The sequence below is a fragment of the Electrophorus electricus genome, chromosome 1, assembly GCF_013358815.1.
Source record: "Electrophorus electricus isolate fEleEle1 chromosome 1, fEleEle1.pri, whole genome shotgun sequence".
NCBI classification, from domain to species: Eukaryota; Metazoa; Chordata; class Actinopteri; order Gymnotiformes; family Gymnotidae; genus Electrophorus; species Electrophorus electricus.
Window position 1 is genome coordinate 11,027,501 of NC_049535.1, and position 23,847 is coordinate 11,051,347.

The 23,847-nt window shown below is 49.6% G+C and overlaps 1 protein-coding gene across 10 annotated transcripts in view; it reads right to left on the reverse strand.

The window, feature by feature from the left end:
• LOC113574020 (protein unc-80 homolog) overlaps positions 1 to 23,847 on the reverse strand; it is a 38,796-nt gene that overhangs the window by 2,873 nt on the left and 12,076 nt on the right. For 4 of the 10 annotated variants that reach the window (XM_035528265.1, XM_035528261.1, XM_035528243.1 and 1 more), the window contains exons 14-57: positions 23,584 to 23,715; positions 23,127 to 23,274; positions 21,639 to 21,689; positions 21,011 to 21,159; positions 20,637 to 20,800; positions 19,882 to 20,090; positions 19,422 to 19,528; positions 19,008 to 19,155; positions 18,316 to 18,488; positions 17,945 to 18,157; positions 17,418 to 17,553; positions 16,925 to 17,058; positions 16,288 to 16,765; positions 15,943 to 16,040; positions 15,648 to 15,839; positions 14,901 to 15,008; positions 13,701 to 13,839; positions 13,346 to 13,527; positions 12,582 to 12,713; positions 12,231 to 12,417; positions 11,970 to 12,098; positions 11,469 to 11,612; positions 10,632 to 10,732; positions 10,221 to 10,307; positions 9,881 to 10,064; positions 9,657 to 9,751; positions 9,307 to 9,396; positions 9,119 to 9,220; positions 8,727 to 8,907; positions 8,232 to 8,497; positions 7,599 to 7,733; positions 7,158 to 7,296; positions 6,976 to 7,072; positions 6,723 to 6,893; positions 6,538 to 6,630; positions 6,195 to 6,413; positions 5,405 to 5,635; positions 4,456 to 4,579; positions 4,223 to 4,348; positions 3,950 to 4,073; positions 3,113 to 3,504; positions 2,400 to 2,565; positions 1,832 to 2,011; positions 56 to 203 (exon numbers count right to left, since the gene is read on the reverse strand). In XM_035528265.1, the coding sequence (XP_035384158.1) occupies positions 56 to 203; positions 1,832 to 2,011; positions 2,400 to 2,565; positions 3,113 to 3,504; positions 3,950 to 4,073; positions 4,223 to 4,348; positions 4,456 to 4,579; positions 5,405 to 5,635; positions 6,195 to 6,413; positions 6,538 to 6,630; positions 6,723 to 6,893; positions 6,976 to 7,072; positions 7,158 to 7,296; positions 7,599 to 7,733; positions 8,232 to 8,497; positions 8,727 to 8,907; positions 9,119 to 9,220; positions 9,307 to 9,396; positions 9,657 to 9,751; positions 9,881 to 10,064; positions 10,221 to 10,307; positions 10,632 to 10,732; positions 11,469 to 11,612; positions 11,970 to 12,098; positions 12,231 to 12,417; positions 12,582 to 12,713; positions 13,346 to 13,527; positions 13,701 to 13,839; positions 14,901 to 15,008; positions 15,648 to 15,839; positions 15,943 to 16,040; positions 16,288 to 16,765; positions 16,925 to 17,058; positions 17,418 to 17,553; positions 17,945 to 18,157; positions 18,316 to 18,488; positions 19,008 to 19,155; positions 19,422 to 19,528; positions 19,882 to 20,090; positions 20,637 to 20,800; positions 21,011 to 21,159; positions 21,639 to 21,689; positions 23,127 to 23,274; positions 23,584 to 23,715 (7,004 nt within the window). The remainder of the gene's footprint in view (positions 1 to 55; positions 204 to 1,831; positions 2,012 to 2,399; positions 2,566 to 3,112; positions 3,505 to 3,949; positions 4,074 to 4,222; positions 4,349 to 4,455; positions 4,580 to 5,404; positions 5,636 to 6,194; positions 6,414 to 6,537; positions 6,631 to 6,722; positions 6,894 to 6,975; positions 7,073 to 7,157; positions 7,297 to 7,598; positions 7,734 to 8,231; positions 8,498 to 8,726; positions 8,908 to 9,118; positions 9,221 to 9,306; positions 9,397 to 9,656; positions 9,752 to 9,880; positions 10,065 to 10,220; positions 10,308 to 10,631; positions 10,733 to 11,468; positions 11,613 to 11,969; positions 12,099 to 12,230; positions 12,418 to 12,581; positions 12,714 to 13,345; positions 13,528 to 13,700; positions 13,840 to 14,900; positions 15,009 to 15,647; positions 15,840 to 15,942; positions 16,041 to 16,287; positions 16,766 to 16,924; positions 17,059 to 17,417; positions 17,554 to 17,944; positions 18,158 to 18,315; positions 18,489 to 19,007; positions 19,156 to 19,421; positions 19,529 to 19,881; positions 20,091 to 20,636; positions 20,801 to 21,010; positions 21,160 to 21,638; positions 21,690 to 23,126; positions 23,275 to 23,583; positions 23,716 to 23,847) is intronic. The other 6 variants (XM_035528272.1, XM_035528258.1, XM_035528274.1 and 3 more) reach the window with 5 other exon arrangements.

The following is a 23,847-nucleotide window of genomic DNA, read 5'->3' on the forward strand; positions in this document are numbered from 1 at the left end:
GGTGTGTTTTTTTGAGCTGCGCGCTTGGCTTACCATTAGCGCCACGCGGGTTTACCTGTGGCTGGGCAGCATGGCGAGACGGCTGGGCTCCGGCTGGCTGGGAGCACAGCCTGTGGCGTGACTGGAGAAACGCCGCTGGGGGATGAGGCTCGGGAAGAACGCCTCGTGCTCACTTACCACGCTGGGAATGCTCAAGGAATCGTCTAGGAACAAGAGAGGATGAACTGGCACAATTCCCAAAGTTCAGCAGGGTAGCTTCCCTGCGTCTTACTTTAGTAAAGAAAGACAAACCAAGAAATAAATATGGGATGTTTTTGGAAGTCGTAGGTGAGGGCTATGAAGAGTAGTTTTGCCATTCTTTGAGCTTTGTTATTCACAATTATGGGTTTATACAGGCATTTTAAAAACAAGTGAATAATAACGTCTAATAACGTCTAATCATAATGTATAATAACATCTAATAATAATGTAACGCGGGGTGGCCTGAGTGCCGCAGGATGAGGGGCAGGAAGCACACAGACTCCAACGTCTGGGACATAAAACGCTAACGGCACTCACAAGAATCACACACGATTCATACAAACAATAAACGGTTAACATTAAATACAGATGATAAACGCGTATACATCTAACAATAACGAATATAACGTTTAACAGTACCATTGATAACACACCACATTACCACGTTACATCAACAATGACCGACGCCGGCGCACACTGACGTGGGTTTATACGCACAGACACACGAGGCGCAGGTGTGTGCAGGCGTGGCCACTAACGAAGGTCCTCGTGACAACTGTATAATAATAACGTCTAATAATAACGTCTAATAATACTGTATAATAACATCTAATAATACTGTATAATAACAACATGTAATAATGATATATAATAATAACGTCTAATAATAATGTATAATAATAATGTCTAATAGTGTATAATAATAATGTATAATAATAATAATAACGTATAATAATAATGTATAAGTGTATAATAATAATAATAATAACGTATAATAATGTATAAGTGTATAATAATAATAATAATAACGTATAATAATAATGTATAAGTGTATAATAATAATAATAATAACGTCTAATAATAATGTCTAAGTGTATTATAATAATAATAATAATGTATAATAATAATGTCTAATAGTGTATAATAATAATATATAATAATAATAATAACGTATAATAATAATGTCTAAGTGTATTATAATAATAATAATAATGTATAATAATAATGTCTAAGTGTATTATAATAATAATAATAAATAATAATGTCTAATAGTGTATAATAATAATGTATAATAATAATAATAATAATAATAACGTATAATAATAATGTATAAGTGTATAATAATAATAATAACGTATAATAATGTATAAGTGTATAATAATAATAATAATAACGTATAATAATAATGTCTAAGTGTATAATAATAATAATAATAACGTATAATAATAATGTCTAAGTGTATAATAATAATAATAATAACGTATAATAATAATGTCTAAGTGTATAATAATAATAATAACGTATAATAATAATGTCTAAGTGTATTATAATAATAATAATAATGTATAATAATAATGTCTAATAGTGTATAATAATAATGTATAATAATAATGTCTAAGTGTATAATAATAATAATAATAATAACGTATAATAATAATGTCTAAGTGTATAATAATAATAATAATAATGTCTACTGATAACATATTAATGTATAAAAATAAGATATAATAATAAGGTATGATAATAGCTGCGTTGTATGGAGCGTAAAAGCTCAGTGTCGTGTATAAGGTGGGGAAAAGGCTTGCTTTACTTTCCTCCTCCTCCTCGTCCGTGCGGCTGAGGGTGTCCTGCGAAGGCTGGCGGGACGGCTGGCTGTCCTGCTCCCACACCGTGCCTGTGCCAGTGTTCGAGCGGGACATGGTGGCCAGACTCAGGCGGTAGGCCGACGTGGACGTCCCCACCGTGCTGATGGACGTCTTCCCCTGGTATGCTGAAGAAGAGAAGGACAACAGAGGAAGAGATGTTATTAAAGTAGATCAAAGCTTTGAGTTTAGGGAAGCAGTAAACAAATTTACTTTTGGGTCCAACTCTGTGCGACGTCAACTCAGTGTGAGGTCAATTCAGCATGAGGTCAACTCGGTGTGAAGTCAACTCGGTGTGAAGTCAACTCAGGTCCATTTGGGTTAAATTGGAACTACCGTAAAACCAAACCTATCTACTTACAAACCAACAAACACGGCTAGTTAGTAAACCTGGTTCCTGGTAACCTGGTAATGACATTCAACAATTTGATTGGTCCGTTTTGGCTCTAAAGCAGCAGGACCAGGACATGGACCGCCCCCTCACCCGAGCCAGCGTGCACGGAACCGCCCCCTCACCCGAGCCACTGTGCACGGCCTCCTTCAGAATCTTGAGCTCGTTGTTGAACTCGGCGAACAGGGAGCTCTTGCAGAGTGAGCGTGGGATGAAGCGTCTCTCCAGCTGGTCGGCAATGTGGTGGCGGGCCGTGATCTCTTCCTGAGACTCTGCCGGCTGGGTCAGAAGCTGTGGGGTGGACAGCTCATGGTAAACCAATCACAGACCTTGGCATGACCAAACCACAAGTAATGCGAAAAAGGTCATTAACACCATTACTGCATCACTGTCTCTCTCACACACACACACACACACATACACACACACACACACACACACACACAGGCTGGTTTTGTGTTCAGTATAAATAATGCTGGATAAAGTACATATAAATCATAATTCAGTGAATGCAGATTTTTTTTTTTGTGATAAAATTAATTTATAGTGTTTATAATCTGTAGTTTACATTTTGTAGATTCATTTTACAATCTACATTTACATTTTTTAAAATGATCTGTATGACAATAAGTGTGCTCCCTGGATATTGGACCCATGACCATAGTGTTGACAGAACTACCTGCACTACCAGGTGAGCTACAGAGGATAACATGAGTGACATGATGAAGCCTGTGGTTCCCTGAGACCTCAGTGAGATGAAGATGCCTGTGGTTCCCTGAGACCTCAGTGAGACCTCGGTGAGACCTCAGAGAGACGACGATGCCTGTGGCTCCCCCACCTTGCATTGTATGAAGGGCCTCAAGAGCATGAAGACGGGGATGCGCGTGCGCACGATGAAGTCGATGAAGTCCCAGAAGGCCAGACCGCCCACTTTGCGCAGTGCCATCTCCTTCACCTGCAGGCTCAGCCGGTACCACTGGTTCCCTAGCTGCCTCTCGAAACATACCAGCACCACCTTCAGGGCAAGATAGGCGGCCTGGCCAGTGGACTCGGCCAGTCCTTCCCTGCGCAGGTCCTTGCCTGCGTCGCCAGGTGTGGAGCAGTGAGCCGGTGATGCGTCCAACATGAAGTTCTTGCTGCGTGAGGTGCTGGTAATGCGTGGAGGAAGCAGGATGTTGAGGACTGTCTGCAGGAGCAGGGAGACTTCTGCCTGCTCCATCTGAGGGCTGTCTGTAGACACAGTACGGTGGGCGGGGTTGTGTCAGCACACCGACCTCTGAACCCCATCTGACACTCCCCCACACCGACCTCTGAACCCCATCTGACACTCCCCCACACCGACCTCTGAACCCCATCTGACACTCCCCCACACCGACCTCTGAACCCCATCTGACACTCCCCCACACCGACCTATGAACCCCATCTGACACTCCCCCACACCGACCTCTGAACCCCATCTGACACTCCCCCACACCGACCTCTGAACCCCATCTGACACTCCCCCACACCGACCTCTGAACCCCATCTGACACTCCCCCACACCGACTTCTGAACCCCATCTGACACCCCCCCCCCACATTGACCTTTGACACCCATACTGACAAATCGCCATACTGACCTTTGGCTCATACTGACCTTTGACACCCATCTGAGACTTCCATACTGCCATACTGACCTTTGCTTCCGGAGCCGACAGTGAGCACGAAGGGGATCAGGAGGTTGAGCAGCATCCCCTCACGCCGCTCCTGATTGGTGAAGGGAGAGATCACATGACTCAGCGGAAAGTCGTCCTTCAGAGCCTGCAAACAGACGAAGGGAGAAAAAACCTTTGCAGTTATGACACATACAGATACCATCAATGGAAAAAATACAAATATATAAAACAACACCACCACCAACAGACCCAAAGCCGCACGGGCAGAATGTGCTGGTACACATGACACACTACCTGAATCTGCATGGCGACGAGGCGCACCACGGCCGTACTGAATGGGAGGGGCGGGGACAGGTAGGGGCTGAGGTGCAGCAGCGGCAGGCCGTCTGCTACGCTGGAGGGTCCCACCACACCCATCACCTGGGCACACAACCATGCCCATTACAATACCAGTGTAAGTCACTCCCACAACAAACCATTCACTAGAGTGTGTGTGTGTGTGGGGGGGGGAGTCCACCCACGCTCACCAGGTTGACACAGACGTTGATGAGCGATCGTAGGTGGGGTAGGAAGGAGATGATTGGCTGGCGATAGAGAGTAAGACAGATGCCCTCAATGAGACTGCTGGCCGCCTCCCACTCCACCTGTCGCCTGGGAAACACCCCCCACACAGCAGTATTTCACTTACACACCTGTGCAGGTGCGCGTCTTATCCGATAGAGCTCAAAACCACAGGAACATGTACAACCACGTTCGCTGTCAAAATGCTACATTTGGTCATGGTATTGGTGTTGTCATTGTTTACACTTTATCCAGAGATCCTGGGAACTGTCAATCTCTCATGTGAATTACAAACCGATGCTGTTTTGAAAACATTACATGTTTTCAGGAAGTTATGAACTAAGTGGTAAGAAATAAAACATTTAGTGTCCATTTGTAGAGTTTTCTAGCAGTAAAGTTAAAAATTAAAGGAGACTGTCGAGACTCAATCTTCAATTTACCTAAAAATTCTAAATAAAACTAGCAAGAGATTCTTTTGCGAAATGTGATCAGCATATGAGTGTGTTAAACATGGTGGTTGTTAGCAGTGTGTTGTAGGTTAAAGGTTTCTTTATAGGATGATAACTAATCACTGAATCACATCATCAGTGCTGAACATTAATTATCTGTCATCTTCTCCATCCATTGTTTCTACCTCAGGTGACTCTAGTGAGCCTTTGGTGGTGATGCACAACTACGCACCACCGTGACACAAACACATATTTCACACTTACTCACCCTGCTCACACTCACACTCAGCCACAGTAAGACCTAAGAGTGCAAAGCCAGAGGGACCACGGGAGAAGCACGTCACTACAAGCACAACACCAGCGACGCTCACACCTGTGGGCTGTGTGTGTGTGTGTGTGGGGGGGGGGGGGGGGGGGGGGGTCACACAGAGGCAGTGGTCGAGGCAGTGGTCGAGGCGGGACAGACCTGGAGTACAGAGCCTGTGGACGCGCGCACCTTAGCGTCGGCATCTTGTGGATCTTGTTGAACATGCGGTCGAGACGCTTGAGGATGAGGATGAGGGCAGGACGCACGGCCTCCGACGACCAATCGGTGATGGGCAGCATCTCAGTGATGTAGCGGCGCAGGCCGCGGCTCTCCATGGTCAGCGTGTCGTACGGCGCCAGCTTTAGGAGTGAGTGGGCAATCTCTGCCAGCCTGGGGGAACACGGCACTCTCCATCACGGGGGCGATGGGAGGAGGGACCACGTGTGGACCGGCTCACATGCATGACGTGTTCCAGTGTGTCCTAATCTCTCTGAGTTTAGAGTTTTTGCATTCACTATAAAACGCTACGGGATCTTTTAAGATTTGCGTTCCCACTGAAACATTACGAGACCTTAAATGGGGTCGAGCCCCCAATGAAACATTCTAGTGAAATCCTTCTAGTGAAACATTATAAACCTTAATGGGATGATGCTTCAGTCCACACCTCTATTCTCCATATGGGAGCAGCAGGTCATTTTTATGACTATATTACGATTTTGACTTTGATTTTAAGTACCTTGCATTACTGTAATCCCTACCTGAAAAATCCCATTTAGACTCCAACATGACCAGAAAAAACAATTCATGACCAGATAAACCAGTTCCCAGCTGGGCTAACGCCAGACCAACCAGAGAATCATCAGATCCACACTAGTTTGACCAGGCTAGTCCACACTAGTGCGCACTAGTTTGCCACACTAGATGTGCTGGATTTCCCCCTCTCTCGTACCTCATGTGGGATTTGATGTCCAGGAGCTCCAGGGCTGTGACGCGGGGCTCCCCCGCCACGTTCTGCAGGATCTTCAGGCGTGGGCCGCAGTGCTTGTAGAACTCGGTGCAGATGTTGAGCAGGGACTCGCGGGGGCGCCGGAACTCCTCGCGGGCGATGCGCTCGTCCAGCTCCTCGCGGGGCATGGCCTGACCCTCCTCCAGGAGACGCAGGTTATCCCTGCACACACGCACCGCAAACAGCTCAGTCCACTTTAAACTGTGCAGACTGCAAAAACTGAAGAATCCAGCATCAGAGTAACCGTGTCGAAACGTTGTGGGGTGGATGGTCTTGATGGACTGACCTGAGGTTGGGACCCCCTGCCATGGTGTGATTGACAGCAGTCCCGCCCTTGTGGCCCTGATCACAGCGGCTCGTTTGTGGCGCCGTCATGGGCCTGGCGAACAATCCCAAAAGCGTTACGGTCAAACCAGAGCGCAGTTACCGCGGAGATGACAGCATGAAGGGTGGGGGTGCGGGTGCGCACACCGCGTCAGAGACTCCACGCTGTACAGCAGGGCCTGCAGAGACGTGGCCAGGGCTGCGATGGCCGCGATCTCGTCCCGGGCGACGGACGCCGACTCCAGGGCCTGGCCATTGCTCTTCAGCCTCTGCAGGTAACACGGGACCAAAGCCTCCAGGACCATCAGCATCTGTAGGCTGTAACAGAAAAACACGCCGCTGGGACAGGGGGATTTACGGATTAACGGGTGTTCCGACATCTGTTCGGAGGCGCGCGAACCTTCGGAAGGAGTCTGGGGCGTAGGCGACCACCGTCACGCACAGCTTGATAGACTCGCTGATGGAGAATGCGAGGTCTTCGCTGCCATAGCAGAAATCTGGAGGCCAGCGACAGTTACCAGTCACAGAGCAAAACAGGTGGGGTTTGACCTCTGACACAGACCGTAGGAGATGTCCTCTTACCCAAAGAGCGAAGCGGTTTCTCAGCCTTGACCAGCTCCAGAGCGTCCAGGCTGTCTGCTGTCTCTCCCTCCAGAGAGACCAGCAGGTCAAACAGACACTGGGCCGACACCCCTTTAGACAGTCCGGTACTGGTGCTGGTCTGGAACGGACACAGCAAAGCAGTCTGGACTAAGATCACACCATGATGTCTATAACACACATACCCTAAAAATGGCTATAACTGTGCTCCTGAATTAACTACAACTCCTGAATCAAGTGCCCCTGAATCAGCTACAAGTCCTGAATCAATGGCTGTAACTCTGCTCCTGAATCAACTACAAGTCCTGAATCAATGGCTGTAACTGTGCTCCTGAATCAAATAACTTCTCCCCAGATCATCTCTCTTATGAGGATGGCTAATAAGCTCGTTCTAAACGGTGTCGTGAAGGTGTGTGCCCTCACAGTGACCTCCAGCAGTGGCGCCACGCTCGCAAATAGCTGAAGAACGAAGGGCTTCCGGTGGAGGATGTAGAACTGCCGGCAGCAGAACTCGACGCCACCACGCAGCAGGGGGTTACTCTCATAGTCCGCGTACGTCTGCCGCGAGGAAGAGGAGCGGTTACTGCACGCCTTAGAACACGCGAGATAAGATCAGTGGCAGTGCACTGCAAGGAACGTCCCCAGAGAGCAGACCAAAGACCCCGCTTTAGCCTTCAGAAGAAAAGTCTCTAGATATATTCAAGATTTATGTCATTCAAAAAGTCAAAAGGTCTCTCTCTCTCTTTTATATATATATATATGTAGAATCCACGAATGCTCAAAATTACAGTCAGAAATGGCAATTAAACCAATTAACCAATTAAAGCTAATTAAACAAAGTGAGTGAAAACTGGAAGTAAACAACAAAAATAATGAAGAGAAACATGACTGAAGACACAGAAAACAAAAACAGGTGAAGCTCCTGACTCACTGAAGACTTTCCCTTGCTACACACACACATGCACACACATGCACAAGCACGCACACATGCACACAGGGCCTCTGTTCAAAACACATCAGTACATCATATATACAGTCCGTGTTTGTGATTGCTACCTGAAGTATGGTGGGAAGAATCCACTGGTATCCACTCAAGGAGAAAAGGTGGTTGAAGTGAACTGCCGTGTTGATGGCAGTGGCAGTGTACTGCCTGAGGAGGGCGCTGTCTTCAGGGTGCAGCAGCAGGGCTCCATTGAACACGTTCAGAAACAGCATGATCTCATCACCCCAGGGGTACTCACTGGGCATGCCCAGAAACATCTCCTCCAGAAGCTTGACCCACAACACTTTATGCAGGGTGTCCATCCCGAAAAGCTCCTTCCCTGAGACACACGCGAGAAACAGGCCTTATCACACCCCAACACACCCCAACAAACAGGCACGCCACTGTGGAGTCAGCCAGTCAACGGGAAACACTCAGGCAGAATGAACCCCCACACACCCACACCCACCCCCTCACACACCCACACATATCCCAACACACCCAAACACATCCCAACACACCCCCACGCATCCCACCATTTCTTCTTGTATGTTGTGACCTTCACCTACCCAGGGGCTCACTGAAGAGCGTGAACTCTGCGTCTATGGCTGTGCGTGGGAAAGAGGGCAAGCGCAGAAGGTCTTCCTGAAGCAGGGAGACGTGGGATTGTTTGTGCGCAGCTGGCATGCGCTGGGTGAGTGAAATGAGGAAGAGCACTCTTCCCACCTCCTCCAACTTCCTGGAGAACACCTGAGAACAAGAAATCATCACGGCTTACTTCGGGAGTGACACTCGAAAACAGGACATCGCCCCGGCTCATCTCCGTCGTGAGACCCTACGCCCGGCCGTCGCTATGGTAAGACCGACGGTCTGCGTGAACAATCTGCACCTTCACCTCTCAGGGACAGTTTCTCGCAACACCACACGGGTGAGCTGTACACAGATCCAGCAGGGGGCGCACCTGTTTCTGGATCAACTCCTGTCCCTTCTCCGGAGCCATGTGGACCAGATTGAGCTGAGGGGACACTGATCGGCGGAAGGGGTAGATGTCCCGCACGTAAGTCTGAGAAGGACCAACGGAGCAGGGATTAATGGGGTGTGTGAAATGGGATGAACACAGAATATTAAGGGACGCATGGAAAAGCAAACCTTGGCATAGTGGATGAGATTCCAGCGCTTGTCCATCAGAAAGTAGTTGGCTGAACGAGCCTCCGGAATGTTGAAGAATTCAAGACACTCCTTGTAATAAAAATGGCACACGTGGTAATAAACAAGTCCAGAAAATGCTAATGACTGGCCAGTTCATACAGACCCCCCCTTCCACAAGTCTGTTAGTGTACCACGAAGTTCATACAGAAAATCCAATCTATTACTTTAAAACCTACACATGCAGGATCCATAGATGCTAACAAACTAAAAACTGTGAATAACATGCACGTCAGTTATCCTGAATGAGTGTGTGTGTGTTCTCTGATCGCAGTCTGAAACAGGAATGTTACCTTCAGCAGTGCCTCAAACTGAGTGTCCTCATTCACCGGAAGCTGAGTGGGAATGTCACATTCATTCTGCCCGTGGACCACCAGGGTCTTGGTACCTACACGCACAAGCACAAACACACCGCATCCAACAAGTCAACGTGAACGTCACGCCCCCCACGTCATGCAGACTTGAGGGGAAACCCCGGATGTTACACGCCTGTGCCGTCGTGCGGGGGTTTCCCCACCTGGCATGGACGCGGTGACCAGCAGTTTGACCTCACACTGCTCCTTCTTCATGGTCTGTTTGAGGTCTTTGAAGAAGAGACCCTCCACGTAGCCCACCACCTCCCAGAGGAAGGTCAGCGTGGCAGAGATGGCATCCATGCCCCACTCGCACGGTGTGCGTACAAAATACATAATCAGACCCACCTGAGGAAAGCAAACAAATAAACTAACAAGCCAGACACAAACGAGCCAGCCCTGGAGGAGGGGCGGGGCTACGGCTCAAGTACACACTGACCTTGAAATGCTCTGCAGGACTCTGTGAGATGTAAGTGTAGGAGGATGAGAAGAGCGAGGCCTTACCAGGTAGTTGAAGAGGATGTGTGACGTCTGAGCGGGAAGGTCACTGATGCTGAGGAGAAGCTTCCTCAGCATGTACATCAGCTCATCCTGGAGAAGACACAGAACCGCTCAGACAAACCACACACACACACACACACACACACACACACACACACACACACACACACACACACTGAAGACAAACCCCACGCTCAGACAAACCACACGCTCAGACCAGCCAGACGCTCAGACGCTGAAGACCAAACCCCACACTCAGACACTGAAGACAAACCCCACACACGCTGAATATAAACCCTACACACACACACAAACACACACAGAAGACAAACCCCACACACTGCCGACAAACCCCCCACACACACACACACACACACACATGTTGAAGACCTGCCTCTGCTCCACTGGCCTTACCTGCCTGTTGCTTACTGTGAGTTTTTCCAGGAAGTGTCGGAGCACGAGGGCGGGGTCTTCGATCAGGCAGTTCCACAGCACCTGCTGGGCCAGCGCACTCACTGTGGGGAGGGACGTGGTGAAGTCAGTACAGAACAGCCACACGAGCATATGCCCACTCAGGGGAACTTTCACTAGCTCACAGTAGGATGCTTACCAAAGCTACTTCAAGGAATATACTTGCTGTCTGTGGTGTGTGTGCCCTCTGCCTGCAGGGTGTTTGGTATGTGCACCTTCTACCTGAGGGGTGTCTGGTGTGTGTGCCCTCTACCTGCGGTACGTGTGGTGTATGTGCCCTCTACCTGAGCGGTGTGTGGTGTATGTGCCCTCTACCTGAGCGGTGTGTGGTGAGTGTGCCCTCTACCTGCGGTGTGTGTGGTGTATGTGCCCTCTACCTGCGGTATGTGTGGTGTATGTGCCCTCTACCTGCGGTATGTGTGGTGTGTGTGCCCTCTACCTGCGGGGTGTGTGGTGTGTGTGCCCTCTACCTGCGGGGTGTGTGGTGTGTGTGCCCTCTACCTGCGGGGTGTGTGGTGTGTGTGCCCTCTACCTGCGGGGTGTGTGGTGTGTGTGCCCTCTACCTGCGGGGTGTGTGGTGTGTGTGCCCTCTACCTGCGGGGTGTGTGGTGTGTGTGCCCTGTACCTGCGGGGTGTGTGGTGTGTGTGCCCTCTACCTGCGGGGTGTGTGGTGTGTGTGCCCTCTACCTGCGGGGTGTGTGGTGTGTGTGCCCTCTACCTGAGCGGTGTGTGGTGTGTGTGCCCTCTACCTGCGGGGTGTGTGGTGTGTGCGCCCTCTACCTGCAACACCATCCTCTCGAACATCCCCATCCTCCATCAGGTGAACTATAGGCAACACAGCGGCACAGATGCATGCTGGGAAAACAGCCTGGGGTGGTTGGAGCAGGTGATGTGTTGGTGTGTGTTCTGTGGTGTTCTCCTCCTCTGAAACCGCAAAACACACCAAATGCAGAATGGAGTGAAGGCACATAACCTCACTGAAAACTCCAGGCACACACATTCTCCCAATGCACATAATCTGACTGTACACTCCACACACACGTTCTCCCAGTGCGTGTAACCTCACTGCACACTGCAAACTGCAATGTTGGTTCACATCAATCATTTTTAACCTGTTTTGTCAATGCTGAGGTGAAGAATCGTTACACCATCATGGCTGTTTGTAGTTTGCTTCTTAACCACCCAGGGACTTTGTAAATGTGGAGATACACAGAGCCCCTAAAGGTTAAGACTCATAACTAATACATGGCACACACCACCGAGGGAGGTTTGTGTCTGTACCTTCAGCGCTGACCGCCGAGCGCATGGACCAAACCGAGCCGCGTCGAAGCGAGTAGTTCCTGTGCGAGTTGCTGGAGGCGCAGGATGGACTGACGGACAGTCGGCGGGACGGAAGGGTCACCACATCTTCTGCTGACAGAACACGTCACGTTACACACCTGCTAGCTCGATAAGTTCAGTCTAGACACATGCACGAACCTGCCATTAAGGACCACTACCGCTCCGAGACTGGCGGAGAGCCCCGGGGGGGCAGAGACTGACCCTCCTCCTCCTGCTCAGGTGGGGGGCTGCAGGTGGGCTCGTAGCAGGCCTCCTGGGCAATGGGGATGGCGGTGATAATGCTGGCCTCTCGGCCCAGACGCCTCTTCTCGTCCTCCTGTTGCATGTTCTTCAGGATGTGCTCGGCACGCTGGTGAGATCTCGACACGGCTCGAGCCGAGAACGATTTCTGGAGGAGCGGGCCGTGCAGAGAGAGCAGAGATGTTGAGGCTTCTCTCTGCTGAGCCACACGTCAATTCTAATGCGCTTTTACTGTGTGTGTGGTGGCCGGATTCCCTGTGGACAGATGTGGTATATTTATGGTCCACCCGGGAGATGACTGGACAATCTTACCGACTGGTCCTCAGTAATGGCGTCGGGAACGGTTCCCGCGTTCACCGGCACCCACGGTGGGTCAAACATGGGAACACAGGGCATACCCAGGATTGGGGATGGCAGAGTGAAATTAATGCTGGGTGGTGGAATCTATAACACACACACAAACACACATCCACAGGATGAGTCACAGTATGTGCAGAAATTTTGTGTATTTCATTTTGTCAAAAAATTCCTACCATGCATATAAATTCAGACTGCACTGTTTTGAATTGTTTGTCACAACACCAAATATTATTGTGTGTGTGTGTGTGTGTGTGTGTGTGGGGGGGGGGGGGTTGTTTGTGGCTGTGTCGGCATAAATTAGAGGCATTTTATAAGCCTATAAACTCTAGAGGGTGAGTTTGTCCTGGAAGAGTGTCACCTTAAAGTGTGTTCCGAAAGAGTGTGACCTTAAAGTGTGTTCCGAGTGTGATCTGGAAGAGTGTGACCTTAAAATGTGTTCCGAAAGAGTGTGACCTTAACGTGTGTTCTGAGTGTGTTCCGGAAGAGTGTGACATTAAAGTGTGTTCCGAGTGTGATCTGGAAGAGTGTTACCTTAAAGTGTGTTCCGAGTGTGATCTGGAAGAGTGTGATCTTAATGTGTTCTCAGAGTGTGATCTGGAAGAGTGTTACTTTAAAGTGTGTTCCGAGTGTGGTTCGGAAGAGTGTGATCTTAAAGTGTGTTCTGGAAGAGTGTGACCTTAAAAGTGTGTTCTGAGTGTGATCTGGAAGTGTGTTACCTTAAAGATCTGCTGAGCTCCCTCCTCCATGCGAGGCCACACCTGGTAGCGGAATCTCCAGACCGTGTAGAACTTGAGCACAGAGTTGATCCTTTGTGTCGCCTCCGGATGCTGGAACTCCGCCATCATCATCTCCGTGACGCTATCGGGCACCTTCACCGCACAAAGCAGGAACATGGCCGCTGTGTGTGTGCGTGTGTGTGTGTATGTAAGAAAACAGAGACAAATACATACATTTGGGTACAACTCAAGATGTCTTAATGAATGTCACAAACTTAATTGTCAGGGCGAACCGGAGGGGGCGGAGTGCCCTTAGAGGGGGTGGGGCGTCGTTGAGGGTGGGGTAGACATGAACCTGCAGCTGCAGCCATGTGCTCGTCCACGCTGAGCAACAGCTCCCAGGCGGCAGGCTGCACATCTGCGTACATGTCCTCTGTCAGGATTGGCGCTGCTTTGATGAGCAGGGACAGGGGTGCAGGAGACAGACTCATCACCTGGGTGCGGGACACACCACAGACATTCATAACATGACCAGCAAGGTCTGCACATCATGGACAAAATACCGTATTGTAGTGATATAGTGATATGTCTAGATATGTATTAAAACACACTCACAGCAAACAATACTGGGTTAAGTCATTTTTACAAAAACTTCACATAGTACATTTTCTCAAAGAAAAACCATATAAGTAAATGTACTATTTAATAAGAGAATGATATTTTTCTCTAAACCCAATATCTTTCACTGATTATATGACACAGCACTGATGAAGGTCAATGAAAGACAAGCTAAGATTTCAGACTCTTTGATAATGGTGGATGTGTTGAGGTCTGTAGGCTGCGTTTGTGGCTGCGTTGGGGTCTGTAGGCTGTGATTGTGTCTGTGTCAGGGTCCGTAGGCTGTGTATGTGGCTGCGCTGGGGTCTGTAGGCTGCGTTTGTGGCAGCGTTGGGGTCTGTAGGCTGTGATTGTGTCTGTGTCAGGGTCCGTAGGCTGTGTATGTGGCTGCGCTGGGGTCTGTAGGCTGTGTATGTGGCTGCGTCGGGGTCTGTAGGCTGCGTTTGTGGCTGCGTCGGGGTCTGTAGGCTGCGTTTGTGGCTGGGCTGGGGTCTGTAGGCTGTGTATGTGGCTGCGTTGGGGTCTGTAGGCTGCGTTTGTGGCTGCGTTGGGGTCTGTAGGCTGCGTTTGTGGCTGCGTTGGGGTCTGTAAGTTGTGTTTGTGGATGTGTTGGGGTCTGTAAGTTGTGTTTGTGGATGTGTTGGGGTCTGTAGGCTGCGTTTGTGGCTGGGCTGGGGTCTGTAGGCTGCGTTTGTGGCTGCGTTGGGGTCTGTAGGCTGCGATTGTGGCTGCGCTGGGGTCTGTAGGCTGCGTTTGTGGCTGCGCTGGGGTCTGTAGGCTGCGTTTGTGGCTGCGTTGGGGTCTGTAAGTTGTGTTTGTGGATGTGTTGGGGTCTGTAGGCTGCGTTTGTGGCTGGGCCGGGGTCTGTAGGCTGCGTTTGTGGCTGCGTTGGGGTCTGTAGGCTGCGTTTGTAGCTGTGTTGGGGTTGACTCTGCACCTGTGTGCGGATGTACTTGAGCATCCCTGTGTCCTTCTTCCCCTCTGCACTGCTGTCGGTGGGACGTCTCTTCATGGACGGCGTCTGCAGGCATGACTTGTCGGAGCACTGGAGGACAAGTGGAGGACAGCTGGTAAACCCTAACAGAGAACCATCAGCTTCAAAGTGTTTGACAGTGGACAGAACACTTAATGGTACTCACCACACAGGAACAAACAAGAAAATCTTTTAAATGCTTTTTTTAAATAGTTTCTGTAATTACTGTAATTATGAAAAAAATTATTTTAGACACCTTTTGATCTCTTTGCATTCTCATATTAGTATATATTCATATATATTTATGTACATTCCAATATATTCATTATATATTTATATTCATATATATTCTAATATATTTAAATATATTCATATATATTCACATATATTTCTATTCTAATATCTTCATATATATTGTCATATATTCATATGGTGCCCTGTCCTCTTGCTTTCTCCCTTTATTACCAAGCCCAGCACACCTACCTGCCCTCATACAAGTTTACTGGTCCCAGTGTCTCAGTCATGGAACAGTTTTAAGGTTTAAATAAAGGCATTTATTTATTATTCATTTAACCTTCCCTTAAGCAGCATTTGAAAAGCATGCAAGCGCCTTGGACTTTGCGAGTAATGGTACACAGGGGTGTGTTCTCCAGTCTGACAGGGGTGGGCAGCCTGTGATTGGTTGGCCAATGTGTGATTGACAGGAGCCACCTCTTTGCTCTTCTTGGTGCGTGTGCTGATGTGGCAGTGGTCACGCAGGCTGTCAACCGCGTCCCCGTACAGTAGCTTGGTGGCTCGGACCAGCCTGGCGCAGGAGCGTCCGTGGCGCTGGTAACAGCGCGCGTGGCAGAAGTCCACGTGGTTGCAGATGAAACTTTGCTGGTTACACAGAAGAACCATGATCTGGGAGGGGGAGAAAGGAGAGTATTTACACACACACACACACACACACACACACACACACACACACACACACACACACACGTGTGTGTTTGAAGGCACTTACATGAAGCCAGGACATGTTACGATGGTAGTCCTCCGCTCCCACTGTGCCCCCAGGAACTTCTGGCTCAATGCTGGGCTCACTGGCACTCCAGGGGCTCCCTGAAAACACACACACGCACGCACGCACACACACACACACACACACACACACACACACACACACACACACACACACACACACACACACACACACACACACACACACACACACACACACACACACACACACACACATTACTTCAGCTATAGGACTTCCTGTATTTGTCTCAGAGAAGCATTTTTTCTCCATCTTTGCCATGACATGACGGTCGCAGCCACCATCACGACATCATCAGCGTGTCCTCACCGATGTCAGTGACCGTGTCCCTGCTCTGAGACAGCAGGCGGTCGGACTCGGCGTCGTTCTCCGACTCAGAGTCCTGCCGGGACATCTTGGTGCTCTTCAGGCTGCCCGCCCTGCGGACGGAGGATAGGGATCCTCCCTTCTTCACCTTGAAGCTCCGTGCGCCTTTGATCTGCAGCAGGCGGGAGCCTCCGATGCGGATCTTCCGGATGGGGGCTGCGGAGAGGAGAGTTCGTCCAGTGAAATCGAGCGCGGCTCCGCGAGCGGAGAAAATTCCGATCCAGCCAGTGCTGCTCTTACCCAGGGGCTCCTGGGAGGATTTCTTCTCGTCACAGGCGGTGTCGGACTTCAGCGTGTGGCTGCTGCTGTTCAGAGAGTCGTGGCTGTCCTCGTCGTCCAGGATGCCGGCGAAACTGATCTTCCGTTCGTAGCGGTGACGGCCGAGCTCCGGGTCCAGTCTCAGGCGGCAGCTCTCCAAATCCTGACCCGTGTGAGCAAATACCACAAAACAAAACAAGGAAAAACAAGCTTCCCAATGGACTGAGAATGTTCCAGAACTTATGTACCCTCACTGGTGGATGAAAACACAGTAAAGGTACACAGTACAGTACATCTGGGAAGACGCAGTACTGGCACTGACCACTAGGGGCTCTGTGCGAGGGCGTGACAGGCAGGGGAAGGTCTCTCTCAGGAAGGTGGTGATCTCCAACAGAAGCTGACATGCTGCCATCTTCAGTGCGAAGGGGCAGGCACATCTGGAGGGATTGACAGTATCTGTATACACACACACACACACACACACACGTTCAATACCAACAGACAGGCACATCGGTGGCACATGGAGAAAAGGACCAGATTGCGATTATAATTGTGATGTTAAAAACACAGTGATAAAGATTTGCCTGCTTTGTTATGAATTACTCTTGTCGGATCATGTGATGTGGATCATTTACATAATGCAGTCGTCTGTGATATCAGTACTGCAGAGGCCAGGACTGTAATATCAACATTACGATTACCATATCGATTACCACTCTGTTGTGTAGCCTCACAAAGAAGCACGACCTATTTTGTAACTTGAATCACATTGTCCTCTTGTTTAACGTGACAAGGCCACCTGTGTGGTCTCTTACTGTCATCCAGGAAGTCCTCATCCTCGTCTTCCTTCCTGGCCTTCCTCTTGCCCTCGTCATCGTGCACAAATCCCAGGATGTTGGCCGGGCTCTCGCTGTCCGAGTGGCAGAGCTCACTCAGGCGCGTGCCGATCGCCTTGCAGAGAAAACACGAGGCCGAGGTAGGCGAGCGTTAGGCGTTCGCAGAAGTAAACGGCGAGATATTATATATATATATATATATATATATATATATATATATATATATATATATATATATATATATATATATATATATTTTATTTTTTTTTTTTTTTATTTTTTTTTTTTTTTTTTGCAAAAGCTGATTCTGAAGACTTGAAACTCAATGGCGTTCCCATGACTCGAGCAGGGGAGGCTAGCTCCCGTCCCACGAGGCAACAGGACACGCCGTGCTTGGGCCCTACGGGACCGCAGCTGGTCTCACCTGACTCGGGTCGCCACACTGCTGCCCCTTTTTAAAAATACACAGCACTCCCACAATCCCTCAGGCCCCCCGAACCACTCACGTCCCCCCACTGGTAGAAGTGCCGAGCTGCGTTCCACTGGAGTTTGTTGTTTCTCTTGTTTCCTGCCACGGGCGAACGCCCTCTCGAGAGCCCGCGCTTGGTGATGTTGACGTGGTGACCTTTCATCCACTCCGGCCAGTTGCCACGGTTGCAGCGGTGCACGAAGCGGGCACACTCCAGGAAGAGGGATGCCCTGGCCACCACCGGCGCCTCCTGGCGGAGGACGAACGACAGACTCTCGGTCAGCTCTCGGCGTGCTCTGATTTGGTTGCTTATGTAAAATTACACATGCTGGACATGTGACCTAGTGAAAAGAGTGTCATGCTGCGTTTTCCAAAGCCCCGTCTCCGTGGTGATGCGCGGGGACTAACCAGATCCAGGGCAGCAGCGAGGATAGAGGCATCAGGGATGGTTCCCGGCTCACAGCAGTTCAGGAGGAACTGGAACCTCCTCATGCCCTGCCGGATCGCTCCCAGGTTCACCACATGCTTATTCTTCAAGGCCTCCTGGCCAGCAGCCAAGTGCTCCTGAAAACCATGGCAACCTGGTGATGGAAGCGTAAGAGGAGTGATGCAGCGTGTTGTCAACAGACAAACAGCAGGCAGACGGGAGCTACAGCCCAGCCATACGACAAAACGTCTAGTCCACACAGCTCAGAGTTACTCCCAGGAAAAGACTTCAACAATTGAACAGAAATGACTGTGGTGTTTCTTTTTCACGTTTAATGCTGTCAGTATCCAGATAATAATCACACAGTGGAAACATGGCACAGCGCAACAGCGAAAACACATGCCAAATACCAAGCTTGTGTAATTCCCAACATCCAACACTTCACATTTAGGATTCATCTCCGGCAGACAGCTGGAGGGTCACAGCACAACAGCTTAAATAAGATGCTGGAAGTGGACAGACAGGCGGACAGGTGGGCGGATGCTGCCCTTCTGCCAGTGGATGGCATGAAAGATGGCACCAGAAACACAGAAGACGCTCACGGACACGCACATGTACACGAACAGCGATAGAGGTAGCGAGGCAGGGCGGGGCAGATGCCCCAAGGTTCTACCATCTTTCTCCTCTGTGTGGTGAAGCTTGGATGGGTTCCGCCGACCAGACCGCCATTTACCGAGCCGCTTGAAGAAATTCTCCTCCTCCTCGCGGCCGTACTCCACAGCGCCTTCTTCTGACAGCTTCACGGCACTAGTGAACTTCACCTGGGAAGACAGGTGTGGGAGAATGGAGGCCTTCTTGGTCTCTGCTAATACCGAACATTTCCAAACATTTCATTAGTCCTCTACTCGTCTGATTGGATTACACTCTTGTAATTTCCCATTGCATGAAAGTCCATGTAATTCCACATTCTTACACACACTAGCTCTTACTGGTGTGGAGTCCACTGTCACCAGGATCCGGCCTAAGGTTGGTTTTAAGCTTTAAGGCTCAAGGCCGAGTCGGAAGCCCTGTAGTTGACCTGCCTCACCTTGGCGTTCTGGCGGATGAAGGACAGTCTGTCCACGGAGCTGATATCCAGCAGGTCCTCCACGCCATCCGCCAGGCCCGACAGGGAGGAGCGTTTCAGCCAGTTCCCTGCACACGGACGGAGAGAGCACAGAGTAAGCCAGACAGCACCATCCTGCTCCAGCTACAATAGGACAGTCAACGAGAGAACCAGTGCTGTGTTCTGCAGTTGTTAGGCAAGAGCACCACCTATAGGGGGCAGTGTGGAAGAGGACAGCAGTTATGGCCCTCAGTTCAGTCGAAGAAGCGTTGGATACAGGGCTAATCAAACCCGCCCCCCCACCCCACACACACTCACACACACTCACACACTCACACACTCACACACACACACACACACACACACACTCACACTCACACTCACACTCACACTCACACTCACACTCACACTCACACACACTCACTCACACACACACACACACCTATGGGCAATTTGAGTTTCTTGCGTAGTGAGATGCGGCGAGAGCGGGAGCGGGAGCGGCGGTCCGTGGTGGTGCCGGAGTGGGCGGTGGTACACTCTGAGGTGTCCTGCTCTGATTGGCTGCTCGTGTCACTGGCGGCGCTCTGTGACTTAAACATCTTCCTCCAGAAATCTTTTCTTCCAAGCAGAGCACCAGGGATCTGGTCCTCACTGACAGACACACACACACACACACACACACACACCATTACACTGATTTATTCAAAAAAATATTAACAATGAAATATTGACATTATTAAATAAAACAAATCTAATACAGTATATATACACATACGCAAATATATACAAACAGTATGACGTTCTTTGATGCAGGAAGAGTCAGTTAATCATGGAAACATCATGGTGTTTACTTTACAAAATATTTCCATCTCAAAACTTGCACACCATGTCTTTCATATATGCTGCTGCCAGCCATCAGTCCACGCACACATGCACACACTCCAGCCTCCGGCCAGCGGGTGTGTGGTTCTCTCTCATCATTCCGCTAACACAGCTTATTTAGCTGCTGAGCGTCATGTTAATTCCTTTAGGAGGGTGAACGCACGGCGCGCAGAGATTAAGAATCACGTCCTACAGATGTCAACGGGGAACCAATGCCAGCATAACTAAAGTAGCATCACAATGTCACCCCAGCCTTGTGAGCGTCTGTCAGTTGCCCTGTGTGTGTGTGTGTGTGTGTGTGTGTGTGTGTCAAACCTTTTCTGGGCTGCAGGCACAATTCCATCTCTTTCCTCTGGCTTCTTCATGCCGTTGAGTTTTTCCGCGCTGTCCAGCAGGGCACTGAGGGCCACGCGGCGGAAAACATTCCCGTGGGCCTCCTTGATGAACTGAACCAGCTGACGAATGTCGCAGTACAGACCCTGTTCCCGGTGTGTTTGAGAGAGAGAGAGAGAGAGAGAGAGAGAGAGAGAGAGAGAGAGAGAGAGAGAGAGAGAGACAGAGAGACAGAGAGAGAGCGAGAGAGAGAGCGCGTGAGGAGAAAAGAAAGAACGGAGAAAAAGAGAACAAAGCTCAAAACTAACTTCTGAAGACATAGCGGCCCTGAGGGTCCGACAACCTGCGAGCCTCACCAGGTTCTCCGGGCTGTGCAGTTCATGAGTGGTGGAGGCACATCTGGTTATGAGGGACTTGAACATGCACGCCACCACCACCGCCTCCATGCTCTGCACCACAGACTTGTCTCCACCCGTGGCGAAGTTGTTCCCGAAGCCTGCCTTGTCTGAAAACACACAGGAGCAGCCTTAGGCGGCGACTGCCAGGGTGGAGGAGCAGATGTAGCAACAGAACTGAGGCTTGCGGCGTAATGAGGAGTGGGTGAGGGACAAGACATGGGAAATGGGAAGCCATCCACACGTACCAGGTGCCCGGGCAGGGGGCATAGAGATCTTAAAGCACAGGGTGAGAGGTGAACGGGTCACGGTGACCAGCAGGTCAGGAGGGAAGCATTCATGCAAATGTCTGTGGCCTGAGAGCTCATGCTTCTGGCTCTCAGCATTGGGGACCTCTGATCTGTTCGGGAAAAATCTTTGTTTTGTAGGGTTTTTTTCTGTTAGGTCTTTTGGGAAGATGCCCCGTGAATGGTGCCTACGCTGCTCTGCCTGGACTAGAGGCGGGAGCGTCGCCTAGGAGACGGGGAGGGGTGTAGGAATGGGAGTAATGCCTGGCTTCTGGCAGTAACTTTAGACATTGTGTATCTACCGAAGTTTCGCCTATTCGCCCTCCTGGACCTCTCACCTGCACTGCCGTGTTCTGCAAGAGAAGAGATGTGGGGTAGCATTGGTGTCAGGCCAGCACAGACATGTAGTTCTCAGGAAACACTAACACACCCCACACACACACACACACGCACGCACGCACACACGCTCATTCACTCACGGGGAACTTCAGGGTTTCATTATCATTCCACTCATATGTTCACTAACTTGCCAACAGTTGGAAAGTGAATTCGAATTTAGTTCACATTATTTTCCCAAGATTGAGGAAAACAATATCACAAAGCCTAAACACGCATCAATCATGTGCCATCTGTTTATCACGAGATCATATTTAAATTGGCAAGTCTGCTGAAAGGATGAGTGACTGAGTAATGGGGGAGGATTTAGTGCACAAGGGTGTTTTAAGGGAAGAGGGTAGAACTGAGGGCAAACCAGGGAGATCTGCACACCCCAACTGCCCCGAGAGCCACCTCTGCACCCTACAACCCAGCGTAGAGGTAGAGGGGGTAGGTAGAGGGGGTAGGTAGGGAGACAGAGGAGAGGTGGGGCAGGGCAGAGGGATGAAAAGATGGAGGGAGACACGGTTAGCGTTTCCGATGTGTGTGTGTGTGTGTGTGTGTGTGTGTGTGTGTGTGTGTGTGTGTGTGTGTGTGCGCGTGCCAAGCAAATAGCACACACAGGAATAAGATGAGCGAGGTACTCTAGTCTAGGTCTCGGAGCAGGACCTCTGAGAAATTAAAAAGTAAAATGAATAAAAAAAGAAATAAAGCTTTTAAAAGATTTTTTAAATATATAGAAGTGTTTACATCTGACTTACAACTAGAAAGAACTTAAAAATCTATTTGAGAGAAACTACTGAGCTGTTAAACCCCACACATACTGTCTAGATGTGAGCTCATGGATCATGTCACACTATTTCAAACAGGTATTCTGTGCTAAACAGGTTGATTGATGAGAGACAGAACAGACACTGGCAAACATGAAAAAGCTTGACAAACACACACACACACACACACACACACACACACACACACACACACACACACACACACACACAGACACAGACACAGACACAGACACAGACACAGTCCAGTAGGGATAGAGAAAGTCTCAGGTGTCGTGGGCTTCTTTGATCAGCTATGAAACATTTATCTGAGCTCTCTTACAAAATGTCATTGGGCACAAAAAGATTCATTTTAATTTCAAAGGGCACACTGCTAATGACTCATCACCAAGGGCAACCATGTTTATACTTTATATGTCCACTTTGATGTCTTTTCATGATGCAACAACCTTTTTTAAAGACACATTTCCTCACTTCTCCTTGGCTGGAGAGACCCCATGCTTGCTCTAGCTTGTGGTGACCTCTGCACTGTGCTGTGACCTCTGCGCTGTGCTGTGACCTCTGCGCTGGGGTCTGCACCGTGTTTAGAGCGTGCAGTAACCGCTGAAAGCAGCTTTGCGCCCTTACTGTCAGTGATGGGTTCCATACAGAAGCCCAGAAGGGCGTGCAGGAAGTCTACGATGTTGTTGAGCGAATCCTTGTTGACGTACTCTTTCATGGTCTGCCGGAACTGAAGCTTGTCCAGCTTGTAGAGACTGGTCAGACAGTTCTGGGCCTGCACACAGGCAGAAACCGCACTGAACGCACTGAAGAGTGCAGCAGAGATGCTACTGGCTATGACAACATCTGCCCCCACTTTAGATTATCATGTTTAGTGACTCTGCCCTCCATGTCATCTCAACAACTCCAGTTAAGAACTTTAAATAACGTGAACTGGGCTTTGCTACGTCAGTGGGGTAACAGAGCTCGGTGCTGGGTACCCTGACCCAGAGACTGGGGTAAAGTAATGGGAACTGCACCTGAGAAATGATGCATCAGTTTTTTGAAAGCACAGTGTCTAGGTGGAAGAGGCTGTCCCAGTCACCTGCATGCGCAGCCGGTCACCGGAGAGCCCACGATGCCCTTCTCCGCAGCCGTATGCGCAGCCCAGAGACTTGACGATCTTAATGACCATGGTGAGAGCCAGCCTGTGGGCGCTGAGAGAAGATTCTTCCTCCTGGGGACATGACATGGCACTCATGATGGCACAGGTTGGCACTGAACATTATTCCATTATTCTCTAGTCCATTACGGTTTACTCTCCATGCAGGAATATGGCATGCAGAGATAAATTCACATCTGTAGGTAC